This window comes from Echiichthys vipera (genome assembly GCF_963691815.1).
Source record: "Echiichthys vipera genome assembly, chromosome: 16".
Taxonomy (NCBI): domain Eukaryota; kingdom Metazoa; phylum Chordata; class Actinopteri; order Perciformes; family Trachinidae; genus Echiichthys; species Echiichthys vipera.
Window position 1 is genome coordinate 28,319,092 of NC_139841.1, and position 17,066 is coordinate 28,336,157.

The 17,066-nt window shown below is 44.4% G+C and overlaps 2 protein-coding genes across 2 annotated transcripts in view; one reads left to right on the forward strand and one right to left on the reverse strand.

Annotated features, from left to right (window-relative positions):
• slc4a5b (solute carrier family 4 member 5b) overlaps positions 1 to 14,350 on the forward strand; it is a gene marked incomplete at its 3' end in the record, with an annotated part of 36,397 nt that extends 22,047 nt beyond the window's left edge. The window contains exons 15-25 of the mRNA XM_083929536.1: positions 816 to 874; positions 1,930 to 2,121; positions 4,796 to 4,909; positions 5,544 to 5,705; positions 7,311 to 7,489; positions 7,640 to 7,712; positions 7,796 to 7,864; positions 8,671 to 8,844; positions 8,923 to 9,087; positions 11,678 to 11,730; positions 14,041 to 14,350. Of these exons, the coding sequence (XP_083785662.1) occupies positions 816 to 874; positions 1,930 to 2,121; positions 4,796 to 4,909; positions 5,544 to 5,705; positions 7,311 to 7,489; positions 7,640 to 7,712; positions 7,796 to 7,864; positions 8,671 to 8,844; positions 8,923 to 9,087; positions 11,678 to 11,730; positions 14,041 to 14,350 (1,550 nt within the window). The remainder of the gene's footprint in view (positions 1 to 815; positions 875 to 1,929; positions 2,122 to 4,795; positions 4,910 to 5,543; positions 5,706 to 7,310; positions 7,490 to 7,639; positions 7,713 to 7,795; positions 7,865 to 8,670; positions 8,845 to 8,922; positions 9,088 to 11,677; positions 11,731 to 14,040) is intronic.
• A 1,201-nt stretch (positions 14,351 to 15,551) lies between these two features.
• The window catches only part of ubc (ubiquitin C), a 2,521-nt gene continuing 1,006 nt past the window's right edge, over positions 15,552 to 17,066 (reverse strand). The window contains exon 2 of the mRNA XM_083930279.1: positions 15,552 to 16,752. Coding sequence (XP_083786405.1) covers positions 15,828 to 16,745 — 918 coding nt within the window. The 5' untranslated portion in view covers positions 16,746 to 16,752 and the 3' untranslated portion in view covers positions 15,552 to 15,827. The remainder of the gene's footprint in view (positions 16,753 to 17,066) is intronic.

The following is a 17,066-nucleotide window of genomic DNA, read 5'->3' on the forward strand; positions in this document are numbered from 1 at the left end:
CTGATTACGTTCTCGTCACATACAAACCGCACCAGAGACAGAGACCACCTCTCCTACCGGGTCTGCGTACACTCATTTGGTCCACTTCTGGTGCGCAGCCGAGTGCGATGACTGCGTTCCCACCTGCACAAATGAACCGCAGCAAATGAGGAAACGCACTAAAGTTCGATTCATCTGAACTAAATCCGGCTGGTGCGAAAGCGCTCTTTGATGCTGCGCAGTTAGACTTCAGCCCAATAATGATAATGTGACATTTTTAGGTTCATCTGGTTCTTTGGCTAACATGTTAGCAACCAGAGCAACACTATTGCCTCGCTGACATGGTTAATTATTACTTGTGGGGTTCCTCAGGGTTTTGTTCTCGGCCCTTTCTTGGTTAAAGCTGCGTGCATTGATTTTTTTAGCCAGCGCTCCACAACAAGCTGACTACTTTCACCTTATAGCGTGATTAAAAGTGAATATTTTGTCTTTACTCTGTGATGATTTGTGTATTTGTCTGTTTCTGCCTCATTCTCGGATGCTGTCTGACAAAGTGAGTTTGCACGTGTCAACACTGATACAGTAGAGCATGTTCGTTAAGTGTCTTTCTTACAGGAAAACTCCAAACACAAAGGTTTTTAGTGCCTGTAGGCTCTGAAAAGTTTAAAAATCATTGTTATAAAACATTATTACAACATGTTTTCATGACTTAATGAGCAACAGTCAAATTTAAGCAGCTTATAGTTCGTTTTTCCTGATTTTGTTTTTGATGCATTCTGGTTTTCCCTGTTTTATTACCCATAATTCACTGGGTTTCCTCTGTTTCTGCTCCTCAGCATCTGTGCTGGGCTTGAATGTTTCAGCTCCACTCGCAGATGATAACATGACTCTGCTGGTAAGTGACAAAGGACAGAAAACATCTTTTCTGTTCCTCTTTGTGAAGGTAACTGCTACAAACGCACTTAAGTGACTGACTTGCGTCACCAGTTGTTGTTTATTTATTACATACTGTATATTGTGTCGTGATCTCACCAAGCAGTTTCTGAAGTCTGACTCACAGAAATCCGGATCATATTTTCCGAACATCTCAGGAGAGAAAATAGGTCTTAACCTTCAGCCGAGCAGCAGCTCTCACACGGTCTTTAGAGGCCGACGTTAAATCAAATTAAACTCCGGTGTCAGGAGCCCGTTACTGCGGTTACGTGAGGATGAAAGGCCAAACTCTACAGAGAAACGCATGGTTTCAAAGACACCCGCATTTTTTATGGACGGTCCCTTAAACGCCGTATAAACACCTGACCCCGGTTAAAATCATTGTTCTCATCCTCCGGCTCACAGACCTAGATGACTAGGTATTGGTGCATTGGTGCCTTTTACTGCTACACACCTGACGTTCACATGACATCCAATTTATACACTTTTGCGTCACCGTATGCACGCAGATTTCCCCCCAAAGACGCTCGTCTAAACGGGGAATAAAGAGTGAGAACGCAACGCCACTTTAGTGTTTCCTGTCCAGATCATCTCCGTCTAAACGGGACCCTAGACCAGTTGCATGTTGGCAGAACGCCACCTACTGCACCGGAGGAAGAGTTACTCCGCCATTCTTCGCTTTCTACCACGCTCATGTTCACGAGGAGATCTGGTGTAACCCGGTTATTCACTGAACCGAGGACAGACCGTACTCAGGTTACTGCTGTGACTGTAAACTCACCAGGAAGTCCTGTTTCAGTAAAGTTCAAGGATTGATTCTGAGGTGTTTGTTAAATATGATCCCAGGAGTGTTTAAATGAGGAGCTCTCTGGCTCCTGTGTTGTTTTTTCTTCTGTTATCGCTTTTCTTTTTCTCTCTTTCGTGCCTGCTCCCCTCCTTCCTTTCATCCTCCCTTCTCCGTCTTCAACCCCCCCCCCCGTCCCACCCTGTGTTCTCCCACTTCACCTGTCTCTGTAGTTTAACTTGACAGACATGGACTGGAGCCAGCTGAGTAAGAAGGAGTGTGTGAAGTACGGTGGCATGCTGGTGGGGAACTCCTGTAAGTATGTTCCTGACTTGGCCCTCATGTCCTTCATCCTCTTCTTTGGCACCTACTCCATGACCGTGTCTCTGAAGAAGTTCAAGTTCAGCCGCTACTTCCCCACAAAGGTAAGACGGCTTCACACGAGACCTCCGTTGATTTCCCACAGTTTTCTCTCCCACCCTGTGAAGCAGTGAACCTGCATGTGAACTCTTCATATTCTTGTGTATATGCATGAAAGCTTCAATTTGAATGATAAAGCTGGTGAAATCCTTATTTTTCTTGTTGCTATAAAAAGATGCCACCGCCTGTATGCCACCAAATACTCATCACTATCCCAGAATGTGTATTCATCCACAGCTGAAAGTAGTCCCCATCAAATGCACTATTCTGCCTCTTACTCTTTTTGGTCTGACAGGGAACAGGCTCTGTTCCCGTTCACATACCAGAGTTTGAGCCGTCTGGAGCATTTCAATCAAAAATAACTGGGTTCAGAACCTGGGAAGTTCGTTCTGAACCGGAACCTGAAAATAGCTTGGGGTGTGTGAACCGGTTCAACCGTGCCAATCAAAAGATAGCCTTCTCCTCCAGGGGCGTGACCCATAAATGACATGAACATGTGAAAGGAGACGTGTTCTGAGTGATGAGAGAGAGATCAGAGCAGAGGAGAATTAAAGTTTATCAGATATGTGTGATATCTAGTGAATTTGCAGCAGCTTCAGTTTTAAGTTTAAGAACAAATAAAGACCCGTAGAGGAGTCCTGTGTGTTGTTTCTGCTGCTGAGTGAATTGACGGAGGTCAGCTCCGGAGACTCCGACCAGAGAACAAAGTAAAAGTGTCTCCTCCTGTGATTCCTGACCAGGAACAGCAAACACTGAGCTACTGTCAGATACTTTATTGAGTTTCCTTTTAGTGAAATGCTCTGAATTCATCTGTTCTCCCTCATGTAAACAGTTAGGGTGTGTCTAGAGCTTTTATTTTGAAAGGTAAGAACAGGAAGAAGTGACGCTATCTGCGCAGCTTTTATCAAGGTGGAAGTAGAGGAATAGTTTTCCGTCTGCACACAGCGGACCTCTGCTGTTGACAATTCAATGTGATGAGAGGAAATCACCAACATTTAAAATAACAACTTTAACATGGAACTTAATCATAAGGAGCGCTCCACATAACGGCACATTCAGGTGTTACGACCCGGCTCATGGGGAAAGGGAAGCAACTTAAACCAGAATGTTTTTGGTAAAATAGCAACTTATTCATTTGCAGAATAAAAAAAAGAACAGGGAAAAGGGCACGTTGGATGCTGCTCAACTCAAAGAAATAAATATAACTTAAATAACTAAATATAAATATAACTTAAAGAGGCACGCACGCACGCACACACACACACACACACCAGGCCAGTTGGTCAAAGACAAAGGGCCAAAATCACAGTGAGGGCAACTATTTAAGCAGAGGGACGGTCTGGAAGGTGGTAGGTGGGTGGAGGAGATTGCCAGACGCCGCACCAATCAAATCCCCAGCAGAACCAGGAAGTAGGGAGGTCTCGTGCCAGCATATCCTCAGCAAGGGATCCCACATCCTGCTTAGCATAGATGCACAACACAGATACACAGATACTGGAGGAGGCCGTAACACCAGGTTATTTATGCTCCCCAGTAACACACCAGGCTCACTGTGCACAACACATTTACTGAACACGCCCTCGTCCTTGATTACAGTGATACAAAAAACTGATGCAGCAAAAAGGTTCCAAGAATTCTTAACGGCACCGGTTCAAGAACCCGTTCCCTGTCAGTCGAAAGAACACTGTATGAGAGTACGGAGCCCTTGTTTTCCTGGGTTGTTGATGAAAAAAAGAAAATAGATATCACCAGATTCATCCTTCACAGCTGCTGAACATCTGCACCAAATATCAGCAGCTGTCATTTAAAGACACACCGACTGCAGCCGGCCTCATCCCTTCCTTCCTCGTCCCCATCCAAGCCTCCACCCTTAAAGAGATATTTCAGGTGTTTGAAGAGTGGTTGTGTGAGGTGCTTATCCAGAGGTAGTGTGTTACTTCAGTAGACGACACGGGCAGAGGTAAAACGTACTTTAGTCACCTTAAAAGAGGGTCCACACTCCACAGCCTTTTCAATCCCCAGGACATTGCACACATTCACTTTTAATATGCATGAAAAAGTATTGTTATAATACATTATTTTATCTAGTGAAGTGTCCTGCACTTGGTCCTGATTGCAGTTTGAAGATATTTTGATCTCGGTCTGATCTCTTAGTATTTCATTCATTCATTCGTTCATCTTCAATCACTTGTCCCTGTCGGGCGTGAGGCGGGGTCCCCCCTGGACAGGACGCCAGTCTATCACAGGACACATAGAGACAAACAGAGACAGACAACCATTCACACCTACGGGTGATTTAGAGTCATCAATGAACCGAACACCTGCACGTCTTTGGACTGTGGGAGGAAACCGGAGAACCCGGAGAAAACCCACGCAGACACGGGGACAACATGCAAACTCCACACAGAATGTCGATGCGTCTTTATTGTTATTGCCGCCGTTGTCCTGCTTGTTGCCCTGAGGATGTTTGCGTGTTAGTGTTGCTGTTGTTGTTGCTTTTATGAGACCAAAGACAAATTTCCACATCGTGGACAATAAATGAAACCAAACCAAACACACTTGACTTTGGATAAACAGCTCATACAACCACACAAACAGCCGTACTATCCCTTTAAAACACCCATATCTGTGCCAGAGCGTCCTCTCCCATGTCCTCTGCTCTCCCTGAATGTGCTCCAGCTCCGTTCCATCATCAGTGACTTTGCCATCATCCTGTCCATCCTCGTCTTCTGTGGACTGGATCACCTGATGGAGCTGGACACCCCCAAACTGCACGTGCCCACCCAGATCAAGGTCCACTCTTCCCTAAATACCCTTCTCACCTTTCCCCAAACTCTGTTTTGTTTCATGTCCCCTCTCACTTGCGTTCCTTTCCCACCGATGATGTCGTGTTTATGCATTTCTAATCAGCTGTTTGATTCAGTGTGGATTCATCGATGCAATGATTATAACTTCTCTTTTTTCCCGTCTTCATTTCCTCGTGTTCACACCTTTTTCTTCACACACACACACACACACACCTCCCCCCCCCTTCTCCGCCCTCGTCCTCCTCCTCCCTTTTTGTCGTAGCTGAGGAAGCTAATCAGTGATTTTGCCATCTTCATGTCAATCATGTCCTTTGTGGGTCTGGATATGTTGATGGGGTTAGACACAGCCAAACTAATCGTTCCAACTGAGTTCAAGGTATTTGATTTCTCCCCAAACATGTGGCTGTTTATGTGCATGTGTGTGTGTGTGTGTGATGTGTGTTTTTAAATCTGCGTGCATGCAGAGGTGGAGAGTCAGTCCAGCCTGGTTCTGTTCAGTCTGTTTACTCACAGTTTGTAGATGGCGTCATAAATAGGAGGAAACTGCTGCATGCTAGTATGTTTCTGTTGACTTCACAGCCTATACCATACATTTATTGTGTGTGTGTGTGTGTGATCAGCCCACACGTCCCGACCGCGGCTGGTTGGTGATGCCCTTCGGTAAGAACCCCTGGTGGTGGTACGTGGCCAGCTTCGTTCCCGCCCTCCTGGTCACCATCCTCATCTTCATGGACCAGCAGATCAGCGCCGTCATCGTCAACCGCAAAGAAAACAAGCTGAAGGTAAAATCCACCGGGAGCAGAAGTCTGTCCCTCTGTCCGTCTGTCCGTCTGTCCCTCTGTCCCTCTGTCCGTCTGTCCGTCTGTCCCTCTGTCCCTCTGTCCGTCTGTCCGTCTGTCCCTCTGTCCGTCTGTCCCTCTGTCCGTCTGTCCCTCTGTCCGTCTGTCCCTCTGTCCGTCTGTCCCTCTGTCTCTCTGTCTGTCTGTCCCTCTGTCCGTCTGTCCCTCTGTCCGTCTGTCCCTCTGTCCCTCTGTCCGTCTGTCCATCTGTCCATCTGTCCCTCTGTCTGTCTGTCCCTCTGTCCGTCTGTCCCTCTGTCCGTCTGTCCCTCTGTCCGTCTGTCCCTCTGTCCCTCTGTCTGTCTGTCCCTCTGTCCGTCTGTCCCTCTGTCCGTCTGTCCCTCTGTCCGTCTGTCCTTGGATTTTACGTCCATCCGATCGACTTCGAGCTCTTGAGATCTTCGGGACATCAGAGGAAATCGCAGTTTCCTGAAATGAATTAGTGAATTGGTTTTAGTTCTTAATTAGTTCACTTTTTCACACAGACTTGAGCAGAAAGGGCATAAATGATTTTTATTATTTCTTGTCCTGTCATTTGTCAAGATCTTCTGACTTATTTTTCAAAATATTACGACTTCTTTAACACAATCTTACGACGTTTGTCACAATAGTACGTTTTTCCCTCAATATTACGATTTTTTTTATCAGTCTTACGAGTTTATTTCTTTAAATATTTCTACTTTTTTTCACAGTTTTCCGACTTTCTCTCTAAAAATATTACGACTTTTTCCTCCACAATCTTTTACGCCTTTTTATTCACAATCTTCAGATTTATTTCCGAAATGTTCCGACTTTTTTGACACAATCTTTTATGACTTTTTTATCCTTGTGACTTCTGTCACAATCTTGCGACTTTATTTCTCCAAAAATTCAGACTTTTTTTGTATCAATCTTCTGACTTTTTTACACAAAATATTACAACTTTTTTGATACAATCTTTTTACGACGTTTGTCACAATCCTCTGACTTATTTTTCTTAAAAAATTCAACATTTATTGTATCAATCTTACGAGTTTATTTCTTGAAATATTTCTATATTTCTTCTTTTTTTTCATAGTTTTCTGACTTTTTCTCTAGAAATATTACGACTTTTTCTGCCACAATCTTCCGATTTATTTCTCAAAATATTACGACTTCTTTGACACAATCGTTTGACTTTTTGTCACAATCAATCAATTTTGTCACATTTAATCCGTGTTTACGGGACAATAACGCAGGAATCAGGACGCTGGAGATATCGTAGCGTCAGTTCTTATAGTTATGAATTTGTGATGTTCTGTATCTGTTTAGCCTGACATCGCAGCGTAACGACGATTTGGTATAAAAGCAAAAAGCACCTATATGACAGACTTTTGGATTTAAACCCTAAAATAATGTTTAAGATATGTCTTACTAACTTTAAATAAATAAATAAATGACAGTTAATGATAGACATGAGAGATTTTGTACGTAAAGTCAGACGCAGCCTCCTGAGAGGGGAAAGTACAGTCAGAGGAATCATCGAACTGTGATTTTCCACTTCCTGTCTCGTCCGTGTCTTGGCTGCAGAAAGGTTGTGGGTACCACCTGGACCTGTTCTGGGTGGGCGTGCTGATGGCGGCGTGCTCCTTCATGGGTCTGCCCTGGTACGTAGCCGCTACCGTCATCTCCATCGCACACATTGACTCCCTGAAGATGGAGAGCGAGTCGAGCGCGCCTGGAGAGCAGCCGCAGTTCCTCGGAGTCAGGTATTCTTCTTATCCTGACAGTGTACGTGTGTGTGTGTGTACGTGTCTGTGTGTGTGTACGTGTGTGTGTGTGTGTGTGTGTGCGTACGTGTGTGTGTGTGAATCTTTCCCACTGTATACATTTAACATCATGTGATCCTTTATTTCCAGGGAGCAGCGGTTGACAGGTATTCTGGTGTTCGTCCTGACCGGACTGTCCATTTTCCTCGCTCCGGTGCTTCAGGTAAGTTAGTCGATGCTTAACGTTGCTTTAACGTTCACGTATCCTTTAATGTTATGTTTGAACTGCTGTTCTTTTTACTTCAGTACATCCCCATGCCGGTCCTCTACGGAGTGTTCCTCTACATGGGAGTGGCCTCGCTGAGTGGCATCCAGGTAGGTCCTCTGCACTCCCACTGTGCCTCCGTCCCGTGCCCCGTGCTTAAGGGTACTTGTCCCCCCCTCCAGGCCCGTTTGTACTCACACTACCTGGGCCTCGGAGAATGCTTCTTGCTGCCTATACGTCATCACGCCGTAACACGTCACACGCATTGATGACGTCATGGCGATGCGTGGCTTTGTTTCCAGATCTTTCCGTAGACCTCGGAGTTTTTGTGCGTCTTGTCGACTGTTTTTGAATCTTTTCATCGACCAAATCTGCAGTAAACACTCCACCTCCGCATCACACCAACGTGAACCTTTCACCGCCATTGTTTGAAATGTCCGCGCATGGTCCCTCCTTCTTTTCTCTACGTCCCAACAGGCGCACAGGAAATGACCTCAGAACCGTCGTAGGCCTCGTGCTCGTACACGTGTGCACGCTCGTGCTCGTACACGTGTGCACGCTCGTGCTCGTACACGTGCAAACGTGCTTTACTAAAGCCCACCTCTCCCAAACGGGCCGTGGACGGCAAGCGTGCCGCTCCTAGACGTGGTACAGTTGCACTCACACTGGTCAAAGGAACCAGACTTTAGCTGTGACACGTGTTGGGACACGGGACGGAGGCACAGTGTGAGTGCGCCCTTAGGGAGGATTTACCAGATGGATGAGAGGTATAAAGGGAAATAGAATCGCATAAAATAGAAGCTAAACATAAGTACAAATACAAGAGTATTTTATATATATATTATATATGAGCGTTGTTTCAGCGGCGGGGGGCGGGCCAACACCTGAGAACGTGTTGTGTGTGTTTGTGCTGCAGTTCTGGGAGCGCATCAAACTGTACCTGATGCCGCCCAAACACCAGCCCGACTTCTCCTTCCTGCGACACGTCCCTCTGAGGCGAGTCCACCTCTTCACCCTGGTCCAGATCGTCTGTTTGGCCGTCCTCTGGATCCTCAAGTCCACCTTCCTGGCCATCATCTTCCCAGTGATGGTGAGTGTGTTACAGTAGTCTTCAGTGTTTTTACTGCAGTGAAGCGTCTGAACTCTTCCTCCCTCTGCGCGTGTGTAGATCCTGGGTCTGATGGTCGTGCGGAAGCTTCTGGATCTGATGTTCTCGCAGCATGACTTGGCGTGGCTGGACGACATCCTGCCCGACAAAGACAAGAAGAAGAAGGAGGACGACAAGACCAAGAAGATGAAGAAGAAGGCGGTGGAGCCCGAGAGCGACGAGGAGGTGAGGGGGGAACAAACGTCTGCTACTGCGAGCGTCATTCTTCTTCTCTCCGCGTTAACCATGTTTTTAAATGTGCCGCTCCGTGTGCTGTGGGTGTGTCGGTCCTGGGTTTGTTCTCTCTGACTAATACTCTTCTCCTCTCTGTCCCACAGTGTTGCTGAAAAGGCACTGTACAACACTTACTACAGCCTCCTTCTATCAGTGTGTGTGTGTGTGTCGTCCTCTCCTGCTGTTGTTTGCTCCTGCTGTTAGCGTTAGCGTGGTGGTTAAAGGGTCGGGCTGATGCTTTTCTATATTTCTGTCCACAAATCCTCTAAAAAAGACCAAAATCAGGAACTCTCATGGAGGGCGTTTGTTGAATTAGTCATAATAATAAAACATTTTACTTGTTGGCACCTTTCACACACTCAAAGACGCCTTTCAAACATTTATAAAACACATAAATAAAAGCAACACTAGAGATGTATCAAGAGCAGAATCAAGGTGGATGTGGTGAGAGTTATGTCTGATCCAGACAGAAGTCTTTTAGGTTGTGATTTGAACTGATACATTAATTTATTATTATTGTTTTTTATTATTAATGTTATTTCAAATGTTAAACATTGAAAAAACCTGGAAGTCAAAACAAACTACAGTGTGAATCATTGATGTGTTTACATGCACAAAATATAAAAACACCATAAAAGAAGCAAACAAACATGAGAAAGTAAAGTTCAGACGAGTCCGCGAGTACAAAGAAACGCTCGTTTTCAAGAAGTAAGAAGGAAAAAACAGGAAATTCACGTCATGTTTTCATTCGATCTACCAAAAAAAACTATTATTCAGAATTCAAGCCTTCACTTTAATAAATATCAGTGACTTTGTTCTTTCTTTGCACGACAAAACACGTTAAAAACAGCAGAAATAAGTCAAAATGTCTGTTTTTTCACTGCGCTCTACCAAAAAAAACTATGATCGTCCCATTGAATGTGTTATTTATTCCACTGATGAGAGGAAAAACAGGAGAATGCACGTTTTTCGTCTCTTTTATGTGTCGGCTGCGTCGTTTTACTGAAAAAAAAATCTAAATTTTGACTAATTTTGTAAAATTCTCACGAGTTAAAAACAGCAGAATTAACTCAAAATGTCTCCTTTCTTTAATTGATCTAAAAAACTTTTAATGTTGCTTCTATAAAAACCAAATAATATCAGAATATTCTCCCGTTACTTCATCAGGACATTCAGAAAAAGGTCTTATTAGGAATACGCTGTTTAACTGAAGCGTACGTTAGTGTGCACGTGAGAGATCGTGGAGCTCTGCGGCCCAGAGGAAGATCACAGAGATACAGATCACATGAGTCTGATCCTTTAAAGCCCCGGTTTGTCCTGCATGCCCACCGCCTCCTCTTTGTGCCCCTCAGCCCAACAGCTCTGCCCCCCCTCCAGTGAAGATCCCCGTGGAGGCCGTAGAGCCCCACACACTCCGAGCTAACCCCCCCACCCCAAACCAGACCTCTGACTGTGAGTACAGCGGCCCTTTGATGTGACACTTTGGTTGAATGTTTGAATGTGACACATGAAGTGATGAAGTGATGAAGTGATGATGGAGCTTCTGGTGGATGTTGCTCCTGGACACAGATTTTACATCTTTAGACATTTCACAGTGGACACTTCTAAAAACACACTCATGGTATAGGATGTTGAAAAAGGTCAGAATATTTCCAAAAAATGCATAAATCCTTCATAGATAGTGTGTCTGAAGCAGTCATGGCATCATTTGTTGAAAAAAAGTTAAACATTTTATCAAAAACTAAGCGGAAAATGTCGAAAAAGTTGATCAAAGTCAAAATAAATCTCCAAAAAATGCTTAAATAAGTCAAAGGACAGTTTGTCTGAAGTGGTCGTGGCAAAATTTGAAGATAAAAGTCAAGAAAAGTCATAAAAGTTCTTCCAAAAACTAAGCCAAAGAAAAAGGGGACAGTGTAAATATGTTGGAAAAGTCAAAATATATTTTAAAAATGCTTAAATCAGTCAAAGGATAGCGTGTCTAAACCAGGCATGGTATTATTGGTTTGAAAGTTGAGAAAAGTCATTTCTTTGTTTCAATGCTCTTAAATAAAGTCAAACAGTTTCAGGAAAGTCATAAAAAGTCAGTGTAGTGTGATGGAAAAAGTCCAAGAAATGCTTAAATCCGTCATAGGATAGTGCGTCTAAACCACTCAGGGCATCGTTTGATGATAAAAGTCAAGAAGTGTGTCCAAAAACGAAGCCAAGAAAAACAAATATAATATATATAATATGTCGAAAAACAAAAGTATTGTGTTATATTTTGAAAAAAGGAGATGATCAGTCGTGGCATAGCACCGTCGTTCTGTTGAGATCTAAACACGACGATGGTCCAGAGCAACCTCCAGAGATGAAACTGTTCATGTTCCATAGTTTACAAATGTCTTTTTGTTCACCTCTATCAACTGTGTGCGTGTGTGTGTGTGTGTGTGTGTGTGTGTGTGTGTGTGTGTGTGTTGTGCATATGTTCTTCTTGTGTCCGTGTGTGTGTGTGTGTGTGTGTGTGTGTTGTGCACATGTTCTTCTTGTGTGTGTTTTCCTGCAGGAGATGAACCCGTACTCGACAGTCACGTCCGATCAGAATGAGTTAGACCGCAGGTACTGTGTGCTGAAACTGCACGTGCCCTACAGTGACCTGCTTTCCCCACCCGACACACACTCCGGCTGGGACGACCACTCCGCCGCCTTCAGACACACACACACACGTAGACACACACATAGACACAGAACACACACGTGAGAGGATGGTGTCTGATCTGGATTGTTTTGTACAGTTAAAGTAGGAGAAAGTGCTGCTTAGCAACAACTGCACGAGGCTGTTTTCAGTCTAGAGTTGTTTCTTCTGCAGGTCGGGCTTTTTTCTTATTTAGTGAAACTTTCACTTTATCCAAATAAACGCACCGGGGGGTTCATCCTGATGGGATTTTGGTTGTTTCTTGTTAAATTCCCTTCTTGACTTAAACTCATTTCTACCGTTTTCCCCTGGAACGACTCTTCATTCATCTCTTTAAGTGAAATTACAGCGTTTAATCATCCCACTGTCATTTTCACTCATCAAATAAGACACAGAATTTTATTTAATGTAACAACTGTTAAGGTAGAAATCCAGGAGAGATGCTAACAGCCGGACATGGCTAACAGTGATTAGCTCGGGGCAGCACGGTGAAGGCATTCAAAGGTCTTTTTTAACCACTAATGCTGCTGAAAATAACAGCAAACCTCTGCAGCAGCATGAGAAGAGTCCCTACACACACACACACACACACACGAGAAGAGTCCCTACACACACAACAAAGCAGCAATGGGCTCCTTCCACTGTAATGGACTTTACTATGAGAGGAGCTGGTACAGGGGCCAGTAGGTAAGTCTTTAAAACACTCTTTTAATAAACTCTGGCTTCTCTAACTACGTTTGCATACTTAATATCTTTGAGTTGCGGACAAAATAAGACGTTTGAGGGCGTCGTCTTGGGCTTTTGGAAACTCTGATCCACATTTTCTGACATTTTAGACCAAACAACGAATCAATCAATGTATAAAATTAATGAAATAACCGTAAGTTGCAGCTTTAGTCGGGACTTAAGACGAACTGTTTTCACCAAACGCTCTCATTTGACATGTGCACCGTTCACTGACGCGTGTTTCTGGAAACATCTTGACTCATATTTGTTCAGCTTTGCCGAGTTTGACTGGTGTGAGTTTGGTGATTCTGGTTCGTCTATAGTGTAAAGAGTAAAGTAGCGTGTTAGTTTTGCAGTTATTTACCTTTATAAATAAGTAACCTGTTACTTTTGAACAGGAACCGTCTGCACCTGTGACCAGAGGAGAGAAGGTGACTGGAAAAGTCTCTGTCCAGCTCTGGTTCACTAACTACGCTGATGACGCTTTGTTGTGTGTGTAGGGACTCTTCTCATGCTGCTGCAGAGGTTTGCTGTTATTTTCAGCAGCATTAGTGGTTAAAAAAGACCTTTGAATGCCTTCAGCGTGCTGCCCCGAGCTAACCACTGTTAGCCACGTCCGCCTGTTAGCGACTCTCCTGGATTTCTCCGTTAATAGTTGTTACAGAAAAAATGGATTATTTGATGATCAAAGTGCAGAAAAAGACGATTTGACGCTGTAATTTCACTTGAATGATTGTGTTTGTGGGTGAAATGCGGCAGAAGAAGCGACTGCAGCTTAGTCGTAACATTAACCATGAACGTGTGTTCCTACAGCTCTTCCTGCACCTCAGCCGTGGTAAATCACATATTTATAAATACTTTATTTCACTTCTTCACATTAAATCTGATGTTATTGTTCTATAAACACAAAAAGCAGAATATCGAGCTGCATCTGAATTATGTCTGTATTTTATTTTTCACTGTCAGAAGAATGAGACACGTGTTAATCTTTAGTTTCAGTTATTAAATTAATTTATCACTATTTTGATTATTGATTTGGTTTTTTTAACCGCTGCTGCTCTGTTTGTGTGTGTGTGTGTATGTGTGTGTGTGTGTGTGTGTGTGTTGTGTGTGTGTGTGTGTGTGTGTGTGTGTGTGTGTGTGTGTGTGTGTGTGTGTGTGTGTGTGTGTGTTTGCGTGTGTGTGGTGTGTTCTGTGAGGTCACACCTGTACTCCGTGTGTGTTTGTGTGTGTGTGTGTGCTGTGAAGTAACACCTGTACTCCGTGCATGCACGCACGCACGCATGCACGGAGTACAGGTGTTACTTGTGTGTGTGTTTGCATCCGTACTTGTGTGTTTGTCTGTGTGTGTGTGTGCGTGCGTGTGTGCGTGTGTGTGTGTGCGTGCGTGCGTCCGTACTTGTGTGTTTGTCTTTACGTGCGTGCGTTTGTGTGTGTGTGCACGTCCGTACTTGTATGCGTGTGTGTGTGTGATGGAGAGTAAACGTGTAACCTGACCGGTTCCGCAGCATCACTCTGCACCTGAAGATCTCCTGCCCCGACTCCCCGGCCCACTCCCACACCTCCAGCCTGGCCCCCGGGGACGCCCCGCCACACCTGCAGCCGCCGCCGCGCCCGCCCCCGCCCCAGGTCAGCATCCAGGTGGACTCAGACCGCGAGGACTCGGGCTTCTACTCCAGAAAACACCACCACAACCACCACCGCCACCGCCGCCTCCCCGCCCCCCAGGACCGACTGCCTCCCCCTGGAACACACAGAGACTTGGATGAGAAGGTGCACGCTCACTTCGGTGACTCGTGTGCAGAGACCGTCCTGTGACACACACACACACACGGAGTACAGGTGTGACCTCACAGCACACACACACACACACACGGAGTACAGGTGTGACCTCACAGCACACACACACACACGGAGTACAGGTGTGACCTCACAGCACACACACACACACACACACACACACGGAGTACAGGTGTGACCTCACAGCACACACACACACACACACACGGAGTACAGGTGTGACCTCACAGCGCACACACACACACACACGAAGTACAGGTGTGACCTCACAGCACACACACACACACACACAGTACAGGTGTGACCTCACAGCACACACACACACACACAGGTGTAACATGTTGCAGACTCGTCCCTCGGTGTGTTTTCTACCTTTTCTCCTGGTTTCACCTGTTTTCAGGGCACGCCGCGCTCTGACCCGTTCTGACCCGCTCTGACCCGTTCTGACCCGCTCTGTAAAGACCCGCTCTGACCCGTTAAGCTGCGTCACAACTGTTTGATTCTCATTCATTTAAACATTAACACACGTTCACGCTGGTTTTGTGCATTTTGATGTAAAACCCTGAAATTAATAAAACAGCATTTAAACCGTCTGTTTTCACTCACACGTCTTATTTAATGTTGTTCTTCCTTTATTACGTTAATTACAGCTTTACTTTACTTTATTAAATAATTAAATACTTTACTTTATTAAATCTGAAGTTTAGTTTTTATTTGCATTGTTTTAATTTAATTTTAAAAAAATAAGATTTTATGTATTTAATTCACTTTTAATGCATTAGTTAAATTTTTAATTCACTTGTATTCGTTTAATTTTAAGTATTTAGTTTTGTTTTTAATCCGAGTTATTTACTTTCGTTTTAATTTATTTAATTCTAATAAAAAAGATTTTCATCAATTTAAATACGCATTTAATTTTGATGTTAATTTTGTTTTTAATGGCTGATTTAATATGAATTATAGTTTTAATTCCTGATTTTAATGCATGAGAAACATTAATGTATATTTTTATTTTAAGGACATTTTCACATTCTCTCGTACTGAAGAAGCTTTTTTTAAACTTTCCCTCAAAATAAACTGAAAGTTTCTTCAACACTGGGGAAAAAAAACAACTTTAAATAGAGAATAATCTGCAGCAGCACGTTCTTCACATTGAGATTAAAACATAAAACAACAACAACAACAGAACTTATGAAAGAATAAAGTGAGCAGGTTTTGAGAGAAGAAGCCATTTTCTTTATTATCATCAACAGTTGAACAGCAGCAGCTTCAGATGATTAAACATCAGCGTGCGTCAGCGTTTAAACATCAGCGTTTCACTTCAAACACAAACTTTAGATTTTAACTTTGTGCCAAAAACACTTCAACACTGAAGCAGCAAAACTCAGGAACGCTTTAAAACTTTATTCAAAGAAAAAAATAAATAAAAAAATAACTGAATGAGCTGAAGCGGTTTTAACACCAGAGGAGAAGCTGAGACTTTGATCAGCAGGACTCAGTTTCCCCCCCTCAGACGCAGGACCAGGTGCAGGGTGGACTCTTTCTGGATGTTGTAGTCGGAGAGGGTGCGTCCGTCTTCCAGCTGTTTACCAGCAAAGATGAGCCTCTGCTGGTCCGGAGGGATGCCCTCTTTGTCCTGGATCTTGGCTTTGACGTTCTCAATGGTGTCGCTGGGCTCCACCTCCAGGGTGATGGTCTTCCCCGTGAGGGTCTTGACGAAGATCTGCATGCCACCACGGAGACGCAGGACCAGGTGGAGGGTGGACTCCTTCTGGATGTTGTAGTCGGAGAGGGTGCGTCCGTCTTCCAGCTGTTTACCAGCAAAGATGAGCCTCTGCTGGTCCGGAGGGATGCCCTCTTTGTCCTGGATCTTAGCTTTGACGTTCTCAATGGTGTCGCTGGGCTCCACCTCCAGGGTGATGGTCTTACCGGTGAGGGTCTTGACGAAGATCTGCATGCCACCACGGAGACGGAGCACAAGATGGAGCGTGGACTCCTTCTGGATGTTGTAGTCGGAGAGGGTGCGTCCGTCTTCCAGCTGTTTACCAGCAAAGATGAGCCTCTGCTGGTCCGGAGGGATGCCCTCTTTGTCCTGGATCTTGGCTTTGACGTTCTCAATGGTGTCGCTGGGCTCCACCTCCAGGGTGATGGTCTTGCCTGTCAGGGTCTTGACGAAGATCTGCATGCCACCACGGAGACGCAGGACCAGGTGCAGCGTGGACTCCTTCTGGATGTTGTAGTCGGAGAGGGTACGGCCGTCTTCCAGCTGTTTACCAGCAAAGATGAGCCTCTGCTGGTCCGGAGGGATGCCCTCTTTGTCCTGGATCTTGGCCTTCACGTTCTCTATGGTGTCGCTGGGCTCCACCTCCAGGGTGATGGTCTTCCCCGTGAGGGTCTTCACAAAGATCTGCATCTTGACACTTTGAGAAAAACAGAGAAGTTTGAGGTTTCTATTGAAATTATTTGCATTTACACTTTAATTCAGGAACGCTCTGAAACCACAACACTGAACTTAGTTAAGAGTTTATTTTCTGGATTAACTGAAATTAATTTAATTGATAAACGGCACAAACTTCTAAATCTCTGCGATGCTCAGCCGTCTTACACTGTTTGTTAAAACCATAAAAACATTAGATATTTGTTTGCTTTTATTTCTTTGAGAAAGGAGAAAAAATAATAAAAATCATACAAACGTTTGCAAACACATTTTCTGTGGCTCCACTGGTGCAGACGA